The following is a 16,959-nucleotide window of genomic DNA, read 5'->3' as shown; positions in this document are numbered from 1 at the left end:
TATTCCATAAAATCACATAATGTTCAGTATTTACAGCAGCGAACATGAGCCAAATAAATATATTCAAAACAAAGACGCGGATGAAATTTATTTATAGAAATGTGTTGAACCTTTGTTGGGAAAAAAAACTACAAATTTGCATCGCATTCATCAAACCAGAAGACAGGTTTGTATTCACTGGTCTGAATGTGTTCACTGTGTGTCCCACTGAAAACAACGAGGTGTAACTGGGTCACAGTGTCCCGTTAACGTGTACATGTTAGTTTCGTTCTGATGTGTCAGAGAGGTTGGGGGGGGTAAATAATTCACCACCAAAAAGTGCATGTTATTCTTATTAAAGTAGCAGCCAGAATATGTAGCTGTAAGCGGCAGCATGCGGTGCTAATTAGCACAAATCAAGTCACACAGCAGAAGACTCGATTACGATGTATGAACAGATGTCTGTTAGTGGGTGTCAATAACAAAGCTGCTATTATTTAAAAAAAAACAACGTAAATGACATAATTTTATTGTACCAACGTTTTCATATTAATCCTCAACTAAATGTCACAAATATGATAACATGGACTGAATAAAAATGGGAATTTGAGTAATGCAACTCTGAAATAAATATTCTATGAGCTGTTTCTTTGCTGCTCGTGTTTTTGAAAGAAAAAGAAAAAGGCCGGACCCACCAAACGTCTGGCATCCAGAACCGAGCCTCCTCCGCACTCATTCCAGCTCTTATCAGATCAACGCTCACCTACAGCATCCTGACCGGGAGAGGCCGTGGATGTAGATGTGGGCCGGAGGAATGCCAGAACAATAAAAGCGTCAGCGAACAGCCGAGAGGCCGAGAGAAGAAAGTCACATGAGCCTCGATGGATGACGATCGTTCTGGAGTGGAATGAATTGATTTTCATTTCATTGATTTTTCAATAGTCATTTAAATTAACCAACAGTGAGTGAGTGAGGAGGACATCTAATAGCTACAATGGCAGTAATTCAGCCGCATTTTAACCTAAAAATAAATAGCTGTAATCCAGAAAACGAATTTAGGAACAGAGTGAGAGCAAAAATTACAACCCTCAACAATCTTTTCTTATAAACGTAACATATTGACTGAATATAAGACAATTAGGATTATTAAACATGTGTAATGAGAATACACTGACCATTGGTCCACATAGGATATCCCAAGACATCTGGTTGTTTAAAACTAGCCATTTTGTACTTGCATGAAAACACAGAATTTCCTGTAGCACTTTCAGAATAAAAGCCTCCCGCTGGTTTGTCGATGGAAAGCCTTTTTCTCTGGCCAGCACTATAAACATGAACGTCTGACCAGGAGGTCAGTGTGTAACCTGTGATGGGTGTTTAAACAGACTGTTTGGATCATAATGTTCCTGCTGGCCCACCAAGTCTGGCTGCTATATTTGTGGTCCTGATGGACTTTTAGTAGTTACCTCATCTCCAGATCTGAAAGATAAATCTGGTGAGTTCAAAGTTATATAATCACTGACAGGGTTGATGGCAAAAATAATAAAGACCCACGTTGTAGTGAAGGAGAAAGATGCCCTACGGAAAGTACATGTCAACATCTCAAAACTTCAGCTGGCTGAGCTGCTCATCAGTTCACAAACACGATCACATCACCTCCAAATCAAAGAGTAGCAGCCACCTAGCAGAAGAACGCACGACAACAAACAAGTTAACCTTCATTCTGAGTCAAATCCCCTCGAGGTTGAACAGAGAGTGTGTTCGGACGAGTCCCATCAACAGAAAACACACCTGCCTTCGAAAGAGACCATTAGAGGCAAAGTCTAAATGTAGATCAGCTGGGAAACTCCCAGTGGAAAGAGAAAACATGCCCCTGAAAAAGTCAACAGCTAAACAAAGACAACAATAGCATGCATCCATTTCAACCCCGTAGCACAAGCCAGCGACTTCCCCTCGCCAACAATGAGCGCTGAGAGCCAGTGAGGTCATCTGGAAGTGGGGCAAGAGACATTGGTGGTGATGGTGGTGGAGGGGGGGGGGGGGGTGTGTGTTAAATGGTGAGGCGGGGGTGGTCTGATCAGTGGTCATTTGTGGGGAATATCTGTCAAATTTCATGGAAATCCTTCACATACCATTCATAATACCACAAATCCTCAAATTCCTTTGGGAACCATGAATATTTGTGATAAATATGTCAGTCAAAAATGACCACAAGCACAGCAAAGAGTAGATGAAATTATTTGGAGATATTTTAAAGAAATGGGATGACAATAATAATAACAGAAGTCAGATTTATCTGCTCATAATGTTTTAATAACGGACTCAAACGGATAAACAAAATATGCCAAGTCCAAGAATTCACTAAGTTATTTGGTTTGTGAAGCAGAGAATGAATAAAAAAAGAAACCTTTGGTCCGAGGACTTGACAGAAAGCTGGTAAGATCCACAGGTGGACAGGGAAGGTTTCCTACATGAAGGATGTCCGTTTATATCGGCGGTTTGTTTGGTCAAATGTTCCATTTTAAGATGATACTTAAAGTGAAAAATCAGCTGATTTGGATCCGCCCCACAGTTTTATAGTTCTAATGGCATTAGTCTCACCCTTCTACACTGTTTCATGATAATCACGGGGATAGTTTTTCCTGCTAACAAACACACAAACACACAATACCAAAAACATAACCTCCTTGGATTAGGAAAAATATGTTATTCATTCAGTCAGTCTTTTCTTTTGCCTCTTATCTTTCCATTTATCCACTCCCCTCTGCTGCAACCATCGTTTCAGTATCAACTTTCCAAACTACTGCCAACTCAAAGGCTCTATTTCTGTATTTGCTTGTGCTTCTTCCAGCAAAAAGCTGACATGAACATAAACAGATTTTGCTGTGAAATGAAGCAGACGGACCGACGACGAGCCGAAGAACTCCCGATTCAATTTTAAAGATGACCTCCATCTGCATTTCCTGGAATGAGATGATTATTTGTTTTATCTAGCTGTAACAGGCATGTTTAAAGTACCACTGTAAATTCAAAGTGACAGGAATGAGGGAGAGTAACGGAGTTGGAGGAGGTTTGTTTTCTTTTAAGCTTCTTCCACTACTTTCTGTCTCACTTTCTTTTCTCTTTCTATCGCTGCCTCACACATAAAAACTAATCCTCCACCTTTATTTAGCCCTCAGCTGAGGACGCTGCTGCCCATGTGTCGCTTAAAACTGGGTGACAGACCTGTTGTGACATGTATTAGAAGTCCGCCCGGGCAGCTAAACTGGCTTTGTCAGCCGTTATCAAGCAGTAGTGGAGGAAGGTGGAGGGAGGTGGAGGGACAACGGCCCTTTTCTGGCCTGAACAATTGCCTGAACCTGTTAGAACAGATTTTACAAGATATAATCACGTCTTTCTGTTTTTTCAATGAGGAATAACTTTGAGACTGCACGAGAAAGTTGAAAGTTTACAACGTTTCCTAAGACAACAGAGCTGCCATGCTGACACTTGACAAGGCGTGGACAAGGTAGGTTTGAGTCAGAGTAACGAATAACAGCACTGATCCAAACGAAACTTTAGGCGAAACCAAGCAGCAACCATCAGTGATGTCATCATCCATCAGTGATGTCATCGTTGGTTTGTTGACGAAGACACCAAACAGCTGCAGGGTTTCAGGTTAAATCCAACTAAATGCTTGTAAAATCAGTAAAAATCAAGACAGCCGCAGTTAAACTCACTGAATAGCTTAAAATCTGGTTTGAGCTGGAGGAAGGTTCAACTAATCAGAACCAGCGGTGACGTCGCCCGTTGGTTTGTTAATGTTATGAATCCTCCAGTTCAGATTCTGTCCGTCACCATCTTGCTAGTTCAGAGCAGGAAGTGACCATATTTGGACGAGCTGGGGGAGGAGCCAGCGGTGGATCTGACCGATCTGATTGGAAACTTGACAATACTACGTCCCGCCCACCGATAGCTGTAACCTGACTGCACCACAGGCCTGTCAATCAAACAGACACGCCCCCAAAATCAGGTCTTCTTGAATCTTCTTTTCTAATGAATGAGGGATTATTTTCAGATGGACCTCCAGAAAACTAATAAGAAGGAGTGACTTTAGCTAACAACACCGAGATAACTGATGGACACATTTTATTCACTTTGGATTTGATGAGAGAAGTTGAATGGGAGTCTATGGAGCCGGAGGCTTTTTGGAGCCGACCTCTAGTGGCACTCGCTGGTATTGCAGCTTAAGGCATCGGCCTCTTTTTTCAGAAGCGGATGCTCCGTCCACTTCTATATACAGTCTGGGGTCACAAAAACGGTGAGAGAGAAGTCCACCTAACACATCCGTAAATAACAAATGTCGCTTCTTTAAACCAAAAACCTCTCAGCATCGTCCAGATCCAGTTCAGTCAAGACCTCGACCCTCCAACCGCTACAGAAACCAGATCCTCTGAATCACGTCAGATCAAATCCCTCCACAAACTTCTCTCCTGCTCAGTCTGTCTCTGTAACTGACTCTATATAGAGAAATAATAACTTTAAAATAAAATACTTGTATATATTTTGTGTCAGCTGACTATTTCTGTTGTTCTGTTGCTTCAAACAGTTTCTGGTTTGTGGATGTCTCGTTATTTTTCTTCTGAAGTTGAAATGATCTCTCCCAGTTAATGTCTGCACAGAGTAAAACTACCAAACATGTCACATCTGGTTCCGTTTCCAAATCGGTTCAGTTATGATATCAGACTTAAAGGCAGCTGCTTGCTTCCTCTCAGGCTGGAGCGCTCGTCACCATCAGGTCTGCTACAGAATCTTTCCCGATAGATAGTTCTGTATTATACATCCTCCACAGGTTCAACCAGCATCATCCAAAGTTTCCTCTTGCTTCAGGATAGTCCCACTTTCTCTTCTGATTTTCAGCAAAGAAGAATATTTCTAAAAACATAGACCTATTCCTTTAATAATGAAAGATTTATACAAACAGACAGATTCAGATTTGAAGTTCCTTCAGGCTGCATGTCTCAACGTGTGATTTTATCCCACAATTTAATTCAGAAACTTAAAAAGGAAACTTCAAGCAGCCTGTTGCTGTTCAGGGAGCGTCAGAAGCCTCAGATTTATATCACATGGAGGGAAAACGAGCCTCATTTGGAGCTTCTCTATAAATACACGGTTGGTTATGTGTTTTTAAATTCTCCTTATGTAAGACCGCTCCAGATGATCAGACTGCACCAGAACCGACAGCCAGTTCACAATTTAAGAGACGTGAAGTGAATAAAGTGTTTTTCCAGGCAGCGGGCCTTCAGATTCCAGCTGCTGTCTGTTCCTGTCGTTCTGTCTGCCGCTGAGATCTGAAACTCTGCTGCTCCACTCTCTTCAGACAAAAGCTAGTCTGTCCGAGTCGGACGGTCCGGATCCTGTTTCTCAGCCGAACTTCCACCTGCGCCTCAGTCGCTGCTTATCTTTGAATAAAAGCTCATCACGGATTGTGACTCCGCTCGCCGTGACCTGGTGCGACATCTTCCCCTCGACGTGTCGGCAGCAGAAAAGGCTGATTGAAGTCACAGTTTTTCACTCCAGATCTGGGTCACGTGGGTAAAAATAGAGTACGTGACATCCAGCGTGACATAAAGTAAACTTGAACTCAGTTCTATTATGTTCCTGTAGTGACATCCTCTTTGTTTTTGAGTGAGTGTGAGATTATTTCTTCCATGTGGGATTACTCTCGTTGTACTGTGTTATTATGTCACTCATCTGGGACCGCTTAGAAGTGCGTATATGAGTCACTGTGATCACAGAGGAAAATCACACTGCTGCTAGATTTTGTTACAGCAGCTTTGTGTCTCTGATTTCTAGAACTTTCAACACCGTCCAGCACTGATACCTCGACTTTAATAACACTTCCTGACCGATGCTTTTTTTAAAAGGAAATCTTAACCTCCAAATCTTTAGTTCTTATTTTGCAGTTGCTCAGTATTTTTACACAGTCGAAGCAGTTTCCTAATATTATTGGAGCCTGATAAAATGCAGCCACACTTTTCATGTCTTCTTAGACATTTTTTTTACTCGGTGTTGGTACGAGGATGCTGCATGTTTACTGCAGTGAGCCACAGGTTGAGAATTGAGCTGTGGTGGTGGCTGATGCAGCGTGTGCATGCAGAGACTCTGATTAAATGAACGTGTCCGAATGCTTCTCGTGTTTAGTAACATGCCTCCTGCAGTGCACGCAACCTTGTGCGGCCAAACTAGTTTGAAAACTGTTAAATAAAGCGTTCTAATAAGAGATTTAACAGGAAAACTCGGTGTTTCCCTTCGATTGGGACCTCCTCCCGCTCCGGAAAGAAACGCATCTCAATCAAAACCATGTATATGGCTGGAGCCTGTGATAAACTGGAATATTGTATTCATGTTATTTACCTAATTTATGAGCAGCTGTTTGTTTCCAGCTCAGTGTGAGAGTCTCTGCTGTGTTTCTGTCCTCTGATCTCTGTGTGTCTCACTGTGGGCGGAGCTCCACCTCCACCAGCAGACACAGGTGGAGGCAGCGAGGGGAAATCGTCCACTCGGTCGCGTTGACAGCGCTGTTCTCTCGGACAGGTTCCAAAATAAATACATTCTAAAAGGGCTGAAATGGGGCCGGCCGACGGTATACCGGGCGGCCGGCGGGGTATACTGGCTGGCCGACGGTATACTGGGCGGCCGGCAGGGCCCACTTAAATAAGTCTATGAATAGGAAACACTGCAGATTTTTCAAAACCTTCAGTGAGTTACTCAGAAACTCAGAAAGGTGTGAAGTCAAAAAATGAGTTTGAAAGGAGTGAAATAAGACGTTCTACAGTGAGAATTTCCTACATTGAAACCAAGTGATTTCATCTACACGGCGGGCCGCCGAGGAGCCACAGCAGCAATAGAGGCTTTGTTTTCCAACGGTCCTGAACTGGTCGGATCTGTTCTCATTCTTTGATGTCCTGTAAACTGATTTCTGAATGAATGAGCCAACAGTTTGAAGCACTCGCTGTTTAAGGCCTGTTGAGACAGACTCAATAAGCTTTGTTTAGCAGTGTTTTCTGTAGGTTTGGCCCTTAATCCTGCCTCTGTGCTACTGGACCACATCCTAATTCGGACTATTTTTAGCTCAAATGTTCTGCTGTAAACTGTTTTTGCTGCAGCTTCTTACATCTGTGTCGAAGCTGGTTTCTTGGCTACCGTGAAAATAAAATGACATCGGGAAAACGTGATTACATAAAGTCAAAGAAAGCACATAAAAAACTCATGACACTCAAAACAGCTCAGGTGCACACTCTTACACACCAAAGTACATGCAAAATAGATCAGTTTAAGACTTAATCACTAATCTAATCTAAATCTATTATCTTCGTTTAGAAGCAAAAATATGATTAATATTTGTAAGCAAATGAGGATTTGATGTCTTTCGTTGCTGCACGTGACAGTAAACTGAATATCTTTGGAGTTTGGATTTTTAATTGGAAGAAACAATACTTATGAAGATGTCATCTGGTCTGTGTGAAATTATTACACACATTACTGACTGTTTAAACTAAATGATGGAGCAAAACAAAGAATAAGAATCAGCTGAATCAGTAATGAAAATTATTGGTGGGGTTGGATATTGAAATGAATGATTATCAAAGACAGTGGAAATATATTCTCAGATGTGAATGCAGAAAAAAGTCCCCCACGCTGAAGAAACGCTGCCACGTCCTCGTGAATGTTTTTGCACGTTTCAACCATTTTCCAAGCAAAAATGTTCAAATGTTTTATGGCCCTAGAATTCAAATTTTGGGGATTTGCTGCTTTTTTTTGTCCCATGCGAACGGTCACTGATCATTTTTGGGTTGTGAACTGTTCTTTTGGACACCAAAGTATTTCTACTTGGACGTCAGATATAAAATAGATATATTTTCATTAGTTGCCTTAAAAATCACAGGAAGTGTCTGCAGTAAGTCGCCAAGTTCAGTGTGATCAACAACTGAAGAGGAGTGAAGCAACCAGCACGAGCAGCAAGCCTTCCACACAAACCTGAACTTCAGATAGTTTCTAACCAATAAATTTCAAATATTACTGTGAGCTCAGATTTACTTCCACTCTTCTCAGATCTTTTGTCACGTATAACAATACAAGAAACCAGAAAGAAACTCTGATACAACCGGGACACGCCAGCATCCTTCCTCTGGTATCAGCCTCCCACTGCAGTAACTCTACCTCGCCACCCGATCCTCTCAGCTACATGATCTACTGCACACACACACACGGACGTTGGTGGTTACAGGGAGCCAGAGGGATCAACAGATGACCGAATCCAACCCACCCCCACCCTGATCTCTACCAGTGATCTCTCGTGCTGTAACACAACCTCCGCATCGAGTAACGTTCACCTCGGCAGCAGGACGGGAAGAACGGCGGGGACCGTGGAGGAGACCCCTCGGCCGCTGCAGGAGGGGGATTAAGCATTAAGTAACTGTGTTAGAGGACAGGATAAGATTAGAGCGGAGGGACGAGGCGGAGCAGGTTAGTTGGAGACCGAAGACCAACAGGACACACTGAGGAAAACAGCAGCGTTTTAATAACAGGCTCGTGATGGCAGTCCACGTCAGACTGATCAAAACAAGAACACATCATCCAGACCGAGAGGACAGACAGACAGACAGAGGACATTATGTTATGCTGTCGTCCTCATCCACCCTTTTATATAAGACCAATAAATATCATCCTCCATCCTTATCGAATGTACAGGATGTATTGATTACAGAGCTTACTCCATAAAAACAGACATTTTTACAGATAGCAGTGAAACTAGATCTTCGGTTTGGAGGCTGAAGGGGGAGACTGACGCAGTGGAAACGGAAAAAGACCAGTTATAGACATAAAAATAGAGACCATTTGGTATACAGCCACAAGAAAAAAAAAAAATGAAACACGCACGCCGCGCTGCCAGAGAAACCAAACATACTGAACACTAAGCACAAGCTCCTGTCATTAAACATGCATAACGTCATGAATTACCACGTCTGAAATGGATTTTCTGCACGATGCAGACTCGCAAGCAATCAAAGTAAAACCAGACATGCAATCTAATGCAAAGAGTATTTTAAAAAATCCCTTCCAGCTTTTCAATATGAATAAATGATACTGAAGTAAATATATTTTAGTTTTTTTAATTAATGGCTGAACAAAGAAAGCACTGTAACTTTTTTGACTTGTCAGTATTTTGTGCTACTTTTGGACCAAACAATTTATTAATTAATCTACAGATTAATTTACAATGTAAGTAATTGTCAGCTGCAGCCTTATTGTCAACAAACTCTCTTTCCCTTTAATTACGACTGCATACATCCATAACTGTCGACTACTGTCAGCCCGATGAAGCTGAAACAGGAAACTTAGACTTCCACATGAACAAACTTCATTTAAAGCTTTGGAGAAAATAACAAACAGATTAATTGATAATGAGAATAATCATCAGCTTGATAATAAGTGCTTTGGTCACTATTTACTCTGATTAACGTTGAGAGTTCTCATAACTGGACGGATTTGTGTGTGTTGATGTGGATTGTCTCCACTACGCATCTATAATCCACCATCACTTACAGTACGACCACAGTAGAGATGAAACAAGTGGATTATTCAATTAGACAGTCAACAGAAAAGTAATCAGCAACTAGTTTGATAAGTACTTATTCGATTTAGTATGTTTTTAACAGATGATTTAAGTATGAGCATTTTTATGGCCTTTTTTTTGGCTTCTGTTACGGCTTTAATACACTTCTTTAACCAGACAGTGAATTTATTTCTAACTGAAGTTGGACAATATTTCCTGCGATACAAAGATAATGTCCATAACCTGGTTCATTCACAGTATTCTGGAGGATATTTTGCACACAACAAGCAGTCGATGCAGAAGACATGAAAAAACCCGTTTGATTTGACGCCCTGAACTATTTTCAATATCAGAATTCCTCATATTTCCTGCGGTTTGATGAGATGTGACTCAGTGACAGCTGCAGGAGGGCTTAGCTCGGCATGTGGTCGGTCGAGTGAATGAGTGTGTGTGCAGAGAGAGGAGTGATAAGCACAGAGGTGAAACCTGCTAAAACAGCAAGTCATCCTGTAACAGTGTTGTCGAGCCATCTGAGGAGCCGCAGCAACGCTCCTGTTACATTTTTCTGCATTTGTTATGAACCACTTAAAACGTGTGACACCTCCATGAAAGGACACAAAAACCTGCTGTGAACTTTCCAGCCACTCAACCATAAGCTGTTTAAATAGCTGCATTATAAAGAGGCTTAACAACAGGGTTTAAAATATTGGATTAGTACTTGTGTTACACTATACCACCTCAGCTACAAGACCAGATGAATCACTGGCTCATTTTACTATTTCACTTCATATTTCAGTTGTTTTGACAGTTTACAGTTGGGTTTAAAAGTGTTGTAAAAGCAGACAAAATATTGAAAAATATATTTGACTTGGTGGCAACTGGTCTTAAATAAGAGTCCTTTTTAAGAAATAATTTCTTATTAGCTCAGGATTGAGTCAGAATCTCCTCCATGGACCCTGAAGACCTGTCTGAGTCCTGGTTCTGGCCGATCAGCCTCCTCATCACAACACAACAAACCGCAGCGGCTAACGGACCTCTCCTCCCCGCCTCTCCTTCACCCTCCTCCTCACCTCCAGCAGCGGCAGGTCCGGGTCGAGGTGCGTGAAGCTGTGCAGGACCACCGGGCTGCGGTCCTCCACCACCTCCAGCCTCACCCCGTCCCAAATGTTCCGTACCCTCCACGACGAGTCGAACATCTCGACCAGCTGTTCCGGCTTGACGCTGCGCGCCTCGGTTTGCATCCCCGGGAAATAGACCATGGATGCCCGCGGAGCTGCCGGCTGGACTCACAGCAACGGTCGCGACATGTTTTTTACTGTTTTATCGGCGTTTAGTTTTTCAGCCAAAGAGTCGCAGCTGCTTCGTGAGGTTTCAGCCGCTCTGAGGGATCATCGCCGCTGTTTGCAGCAGCACCGTCATGACTCTGACCGGGGCTTTACTAAACCACGCCCCCAGCCACGTGAGGCCTTCACGGCTGACGGAAATAACACGAATACGGGAAGAAACCCTAAAAATGTATCTCCGCTTCATACTTTTAACTTTTGATCCACTAACGCCTTAAAAAGACTTTCATGTAACTCTACTGTCACCACAGTTCCTGAATGGAAACACTCTGCCATGACATTTACTCATTTTGCTCATGATATGTCTTCTTCCTTATAAACACGACATGGACATATCAACAAGTTTAAAAATTGGATTTGCCTTGGAGCTTTTTCAATATAATGTTATATCTACTCAGAAAAAAAAGCAATATAATAGCAATAATACCGTCATCCCAGGACCAAGTGTTGTAATAAATGGTGTAAATCAGCTGTGTTTGATTTTATCCACACATTCAATGCTTTTATTTTACTGATAGGCTGACTTATGTATTTTGTTTTAATTATAAATCCTCTCAGAAATCATCTCTCTTAGTCAACATTTATTGTTTTTAAATGTGCTTTGCAAATAAATGACTTTGCCCATCATTGACAAATGTTTCCATAATGAAAAAGTCGTGAGATATTTTATAATATCTATATGGTTTCTGATTGTTTATCAGAACAATATTCCACTATTGTTTTGGTGTGTTTATTGTTGTCTGTAGTTCTTAATGTGCTTTCTTTTTCATTAGACTATTAGTTTGTTACACTTCTTTAAGATGGAAATTTCCTTTCTGGGATCGATCATTTTGAGATTTTGGAACAATAACATCATATTGATTATTGGCATATGTAGTTCACTCGGTTGAAATTTTGGATCTGTCAAGAAGGAGTTTCCCCCAACACATAACTTCTTTACCTTTTTTTGTACATATATATTTATATTTTCTCTACTATTCAAATATTAGATATACACTTGTGTGGAAAATATTAAGTTATTTATTGGAATATAATGTTTCTGCTGAACTTTTTGTGTTTTCTTATAATGGCTACACTACGCAGTATAGGTTCACATTTACAACTTGTACTGAATGAAGTATAAGCGTCCGAGGTGTCCCTGAAGGCAGCGTTAACTCCTCCACTCTTACGTCATGCCTTGGGGAAATGATGGCAGTGTTTCTGCTCACTATGGCAGCAGGACAGAATGGGAAAAGAAAACACAACATACTGATGAACAGTTTACGTCCCTGCTGTCTCCTGAAAATCACATATTTACACTGAAACTAGCAACTCAGCCGTCTTCAAACTCTCAGTACATTCAACCTCATTTAAGTTTTATATATACTTATACTTGTACTTTACATGAGTATTTCTATTTTATGTTCCTTCGTATTTCTACTTTATACTATTCTACTACATTTTAGAGGGGAATATTGTACCTTTAATTAGTTTTGCTATCTATTCTAAACAGTTTGAGTTGTAAATAACTTACATAAAATAACTTATATAGCTTATAAAACACAATCCAAAAACAACCCAGTTGCATGTAGTTTTTTTTATTTTTTTTATTTTTTTTAAAATCGGTTCAATACTGATCAGCTACACATTTAAAATGATTACATGCTAAATGCATTTAAACTGAAATCTGATCATTGTCTTACTTTTAATTTCACTTTCTTAAGTAAAAGATTTTACTTGGAGCACTTTGACTTTTTGGTATAACTACTTTTAATGATGTCAATGATATGAGTAGGGTTAAAACAAATTATTCTTCTAAATATGAATTCACCTTTTCATTATTTTCTTGAATAATTAATGGTTTTGTATTAAATGTATAAACAAGAAAAAGTTTGAAAAGCTGAAGATGACTTATTTGTTTGTCCATCTAAAATCCCCCATATATTAAACTTTAACTTAAATTATAAGCAGCTGAAATCATTCATTTTTGTCAGGATTAACGGATGCTGGAAATGACTAAATTGTGGTTAAAGTTTGTAATAAATTATTCTAACCATGTCTTTTACCATTGCCACTAAAACACAACTGATCAACAAATCCAACTTTATCACAAGCCAGCAACAAACAAGGACAACAAACGCAGTAAAACTCTGAGTGCAGCCACATAAACACAAATATCTGCAGTTATTTTAAACACATCTGTGCAACTCGCCAGCATCTGGGAAGTTATTTAACTGCTGCAGTGCTGAGATTTTATCTCTATCTCCAAAACAAACCACATCCTTGATTTGAAATACCAGAAAGTACCTGAACTACCCATCATCATGTCCCTGTTAGCTGCAGATTCAAATCTATTTAACTGTGAGTTCCTCACAGAACGAGCCTCATCTGAAGTTAGTTCTGACACTTTTACTGTAGCTTGACAGATGCATTGTGGGGGATTGTGATGGATTCCACGAACAGCAGAAGACATCACAGCAGGAGTCTCTGTGGATTAAACATTTAACACTGCCTCCTACTGGTCAATGTCGGGAACAAACGTCTCATATCAGAGATTATCACAGATCATCTAAAGAAGACTGTTGACAAGTTTTTAAAATAATAACCAACTCAAATCAGTGTTGTAATCAGCAGCACATGTTCACCACACAAATGGACATAACTGAGTGGCTTTAAACTGGAACAGATGATGTTCATTTTACAACAGTGTGTGGTATGTTTTCCAGAAGAGAACTACATTATCCAAAGGCTTTCCATGCAGATGCACCGACAGGAAGAGCAGGTGTAAAAGCGATTTAGCAAATTTAAGACAAACATCTGCTGCGCCAGCTGAGGCCGAATCCAACCACAAACACGTCTGACCTCCACGACCTTTCTCATCGCCGAGCTGCTGCGCTTCATAACTCACAAATCTGCAGCTGCTGGACGAGAAAAGACCGAGTGGGACGCCAGAAGGGGGAGAAGACGGTGAAGCTGAGGCTGAGTCTGATCATCTTTAATTTATGTCTATGTTTAATTTGTGACTATCTTAAAGGAAAAGTGTCCAAAGTCAAAGTAGTCAGCGGTTTGCCAATAAGTTTTCAGGCCTTTAAAAGAGCATTTGAAATGATAATACTATCACAAAAAGTAAGAGAACTTCAGTATTTCATCATCTTGTTCAAAATTTACACAAGCAAGAAAAAGTCATTTTGTCAGGGAGGAAAGGATAAGTGATTGTTTGCTACAAATATAAATAAATATAAGTAAACAATAGTCCAAGGTTATGTCACTGAATAAATAAATAAAATTATAATTATAACATTCTTAACCTTGGAAATAGTATTAGACTAAAATTACGTCCACTTAATAGCTCCGTGTTCACGTTTCCATTTTTCTGACCAATTCAGGGACTTCTTATCTACGTTTGGCAGATGTTCAGAATTCATTGGTAAATGTCGGGGAGAATTCTTTTTCTAATTTCTTTTCATCCATCTTCATTATTCTCTGGAAGAATCATTTAATCTTCTCCTAAGGCTGCAACATTGATCCAAATACATTAGCTCTTTATTTTATTTAGCTTAATTTCATTTCACTTTATTGCAAAATCCCCACGACATAACCACTTAAACGAAGTCCAGCAGCAACCAGATAACAACAAGGTATCGCAGAAAAACGTGAAATAGACACACCGGTCCGCTACAACAAAACGTGAAATAGACACACCGGTCCGCTACAACAAAACGTGAAATAGACACACCGGTCCGCTACAACAAAACGTGAAATAGACACGCCCATCCACCACAGCAAAACCTGAAATAGACACACCTGTCCACTGCAGCAAAACGTGAAATAGAAACGCCTGTCCACTACAGTAAAATGTGAAATAGACACGCCTGTCCACTGCAGCAAAATGTGAAATATGCACGCCTGTCCACTACAGCAAAACGTGAAATGGCCATGCCGGTCCACGACAGCAAAACATGAAATAGACACGCCCGCCCACTACAGCAAAATGTGAAATAGCCAGCATTTGGTCTGTGTAGGCGTGACAGTTACATGTTTTCCTGTAGTAGACGAAAATTAAACCTAATACACGCGTATAGCCATGTGATTTAAAACACAGGGTTGGGGTTACTAAATAAGCACATGGTTCAATTCAATTCAATTCAACTTTATTTATATAGCGCCAAATCACAACACAGGTTATTTCATGGCACTTAACACATTAAAGTCCTTACAGCAAGACTTTACAATATTATACAGAGAAACCAACAATTCAACAATTCCCACATAAGCTAGGAGGGAAAAAACTGATCTTTAAGGGAGAAAAACCTCCAACAGAGGGAAGAAAAACTCCCTCTTAACAGGAAGAAACCTCCGACAGAACCAGGATCAGAGGTGGGCGGAGCATCTGTTAACAGAACCAGGATCAGAGGTGGGCGGAGCATCTGTTAACAGAACCAGGATCAGAGGTGGGCGGAGCATCTGTTAATAGAACCAGGCTCAGAGGTGGGCAGAGCATCTGTTAATAGAACCAGACTCAGAGGTGGGCAGAGCATCTGTTAATAGAACCAGGCTCAGAGGTGGAGAACATCTGTTAATAGAACCAGGCTCAGAGGTGGGTGGAGCATCTGTTAACAGAACCAGAACCAGAGGTGGGCGGAGCATCTGTTAACAGAACCAGGATCAGAGGTGGGCGGCCATCTGTCTCGACCGGTTAGGATGAGAGGAGAGCAGAGAGAGAAAAGGACAGCATAGAGATAGAAGAGAAGAACTGTTGGTGGAGACGACAAGCGCAGGGCTAGATTGGTTGGGGTTAAAAAACAAAAAATAACTCAACAAAAACTTTGTCACCTCCTGGATTTGGACCTCATCATCCCACATGACAGTCTGTGATTAAGGCCACCACTCCAGCCTCCTAATACTGCAGGAAAAATATCCTTTATCGCCTTTGTTGCGGGACCTTGGTCACATGATCCAGCGTCACATGACATTTACGTGCATGTAAATTTCACGCTTTCAGGCCAAAGCGTGGCTATTTCACGTCTCTTTGTGGACCTAAAACTAATGCTGACCTGGATTAAAGATATGTTTAACAGACAACAGATTGGAGTTTAGTGGGACTATTTCCTGTCTGGTCTGTAAGGAGAATACTGTCAACTTTCAGAAATAAAAACCTGAGCAACATTCTCGCAATGAGACGCTCCTAAAAAGAAAATACTGATGAAAGACTTGGAAGACTTTAAGAACTGCGAGCTTTAAAGTCGCTCAACACAACAACAACTAGCAGAAGTTTAAAATCATCCCTACTAATATCTGTCTTCCAGGAAAACCCACAAGGACTGAATCCCAGAAGTCTCCGAGGGCTCGAAGCACCGGCCAGCTTTGAGTCTGAGCTCTTCTTCCATCTGCTGGAAATCAATACCAGAGGATGTTGTGCTGTCGCTGCTGCTGCGGCACCGGCCGATGCTTTGACATGTTTTAGTGTTCCCTGAGGAGGGTGACGCTAACGGGCTGCATTACTTTCTTACTCTCCTCGCATACAAAGGAACACTCACACTTTTAGGCAGAGATAAATACGCAGCAGCAGAACCGAAGAAGCCGCCCCCATGCGAGGCCAGAGTCAACGTCACCGACTGCAAAGCTGGCTGAAGATTTCCATCATGACGAGGTTAAAACTAAAATCAGAGCAGCGACATCAGGAAGATATTTCAGTCGCGGTGACGAAACACAACGCAGAGAGTTCGTTGCTTCTCCTGTCGGGACGCCATTTAGCAGCCGGGGCCTGTGGTTCTGTTGGGCGGCTGCCATCGGGCTGCTGCGATCAATAAATCTGAGACAAATAAAAGCCAGCGAGAGTGCCAGACATGGGCCGAGTCTGGAGTTATGTAACGGGGGGGGGGGGGAACAGGCCAATGAAATGAGAATAAACTGATTATAAAACAAAAATGGACGCAGAAAAGCCTGGTCATGATGAGATCATTTCAATCTGTAAAGTACGACACTAGAGACATAGAAATAGATGTTTTTTGGTAGTTTCTGGGTTTAAACATTTACATATGAAGGTTTCTTTTTGTCTCT

The 16,959-nt window shown here is 41.2% G+C and overlaps 1 protein-coding gene across 6 annotated transcripts in view; it reads right to left on the bottom strand.

Annotated features, from left to right (window-relative positions):
* LOC138210242 (ral guanine nucleotide dissociation stimulator-like) overlaps positions 1-16,959 on the bottom strand; it is a 60,822-nt gene that overhangs the window by 25,766 nt on the left and 18,097 nt on the right. For 3 of the 6 annotated variants that reach the window (XR_011179238.1, XM_069169288.1, XM_069169289.1), the window contains exon 1: positions 10,648-10,987. The exons of 2 other annotated variants lie outside the window; for them this stretch is intronic. Coding sequence is in view for 3 of the 4 variants with exons in the window: in XM_069169288.1 (XP_069025389.1) it covers positions 10,648-10,836 (189 nt within the window). In the remaining variant the exon portion in view is untranslated. Of the gene's footprint in view, positions 1-10,647; positions 10,989-16,959 lie in introns of those variants that run through there. One more of the 6 variants, XM_069169291.1, reaches the window with a different exon arrangement.

Source organism: Embiotoca jacksoni, unplaced genomic scaffold (assembly GCF_022577435.1).
Source record: "Embiotoca jacksoni isolate LCO1_2020_lvr unplaced genomic scaffold, fEmbJac1.0.p SCAF_44, whole genome shotgun sequence".
Lineage (NCBI taxonomy): Eukaryota > Metazoa > Chordata > Actinopteri > Embiotocidae > Embiotoca > Embiotoca jacksoni.
Note: the sequence above shows the minus strand (reverse complement) of the source record. Positions and strands in the feature narration are given on the sequence as shown.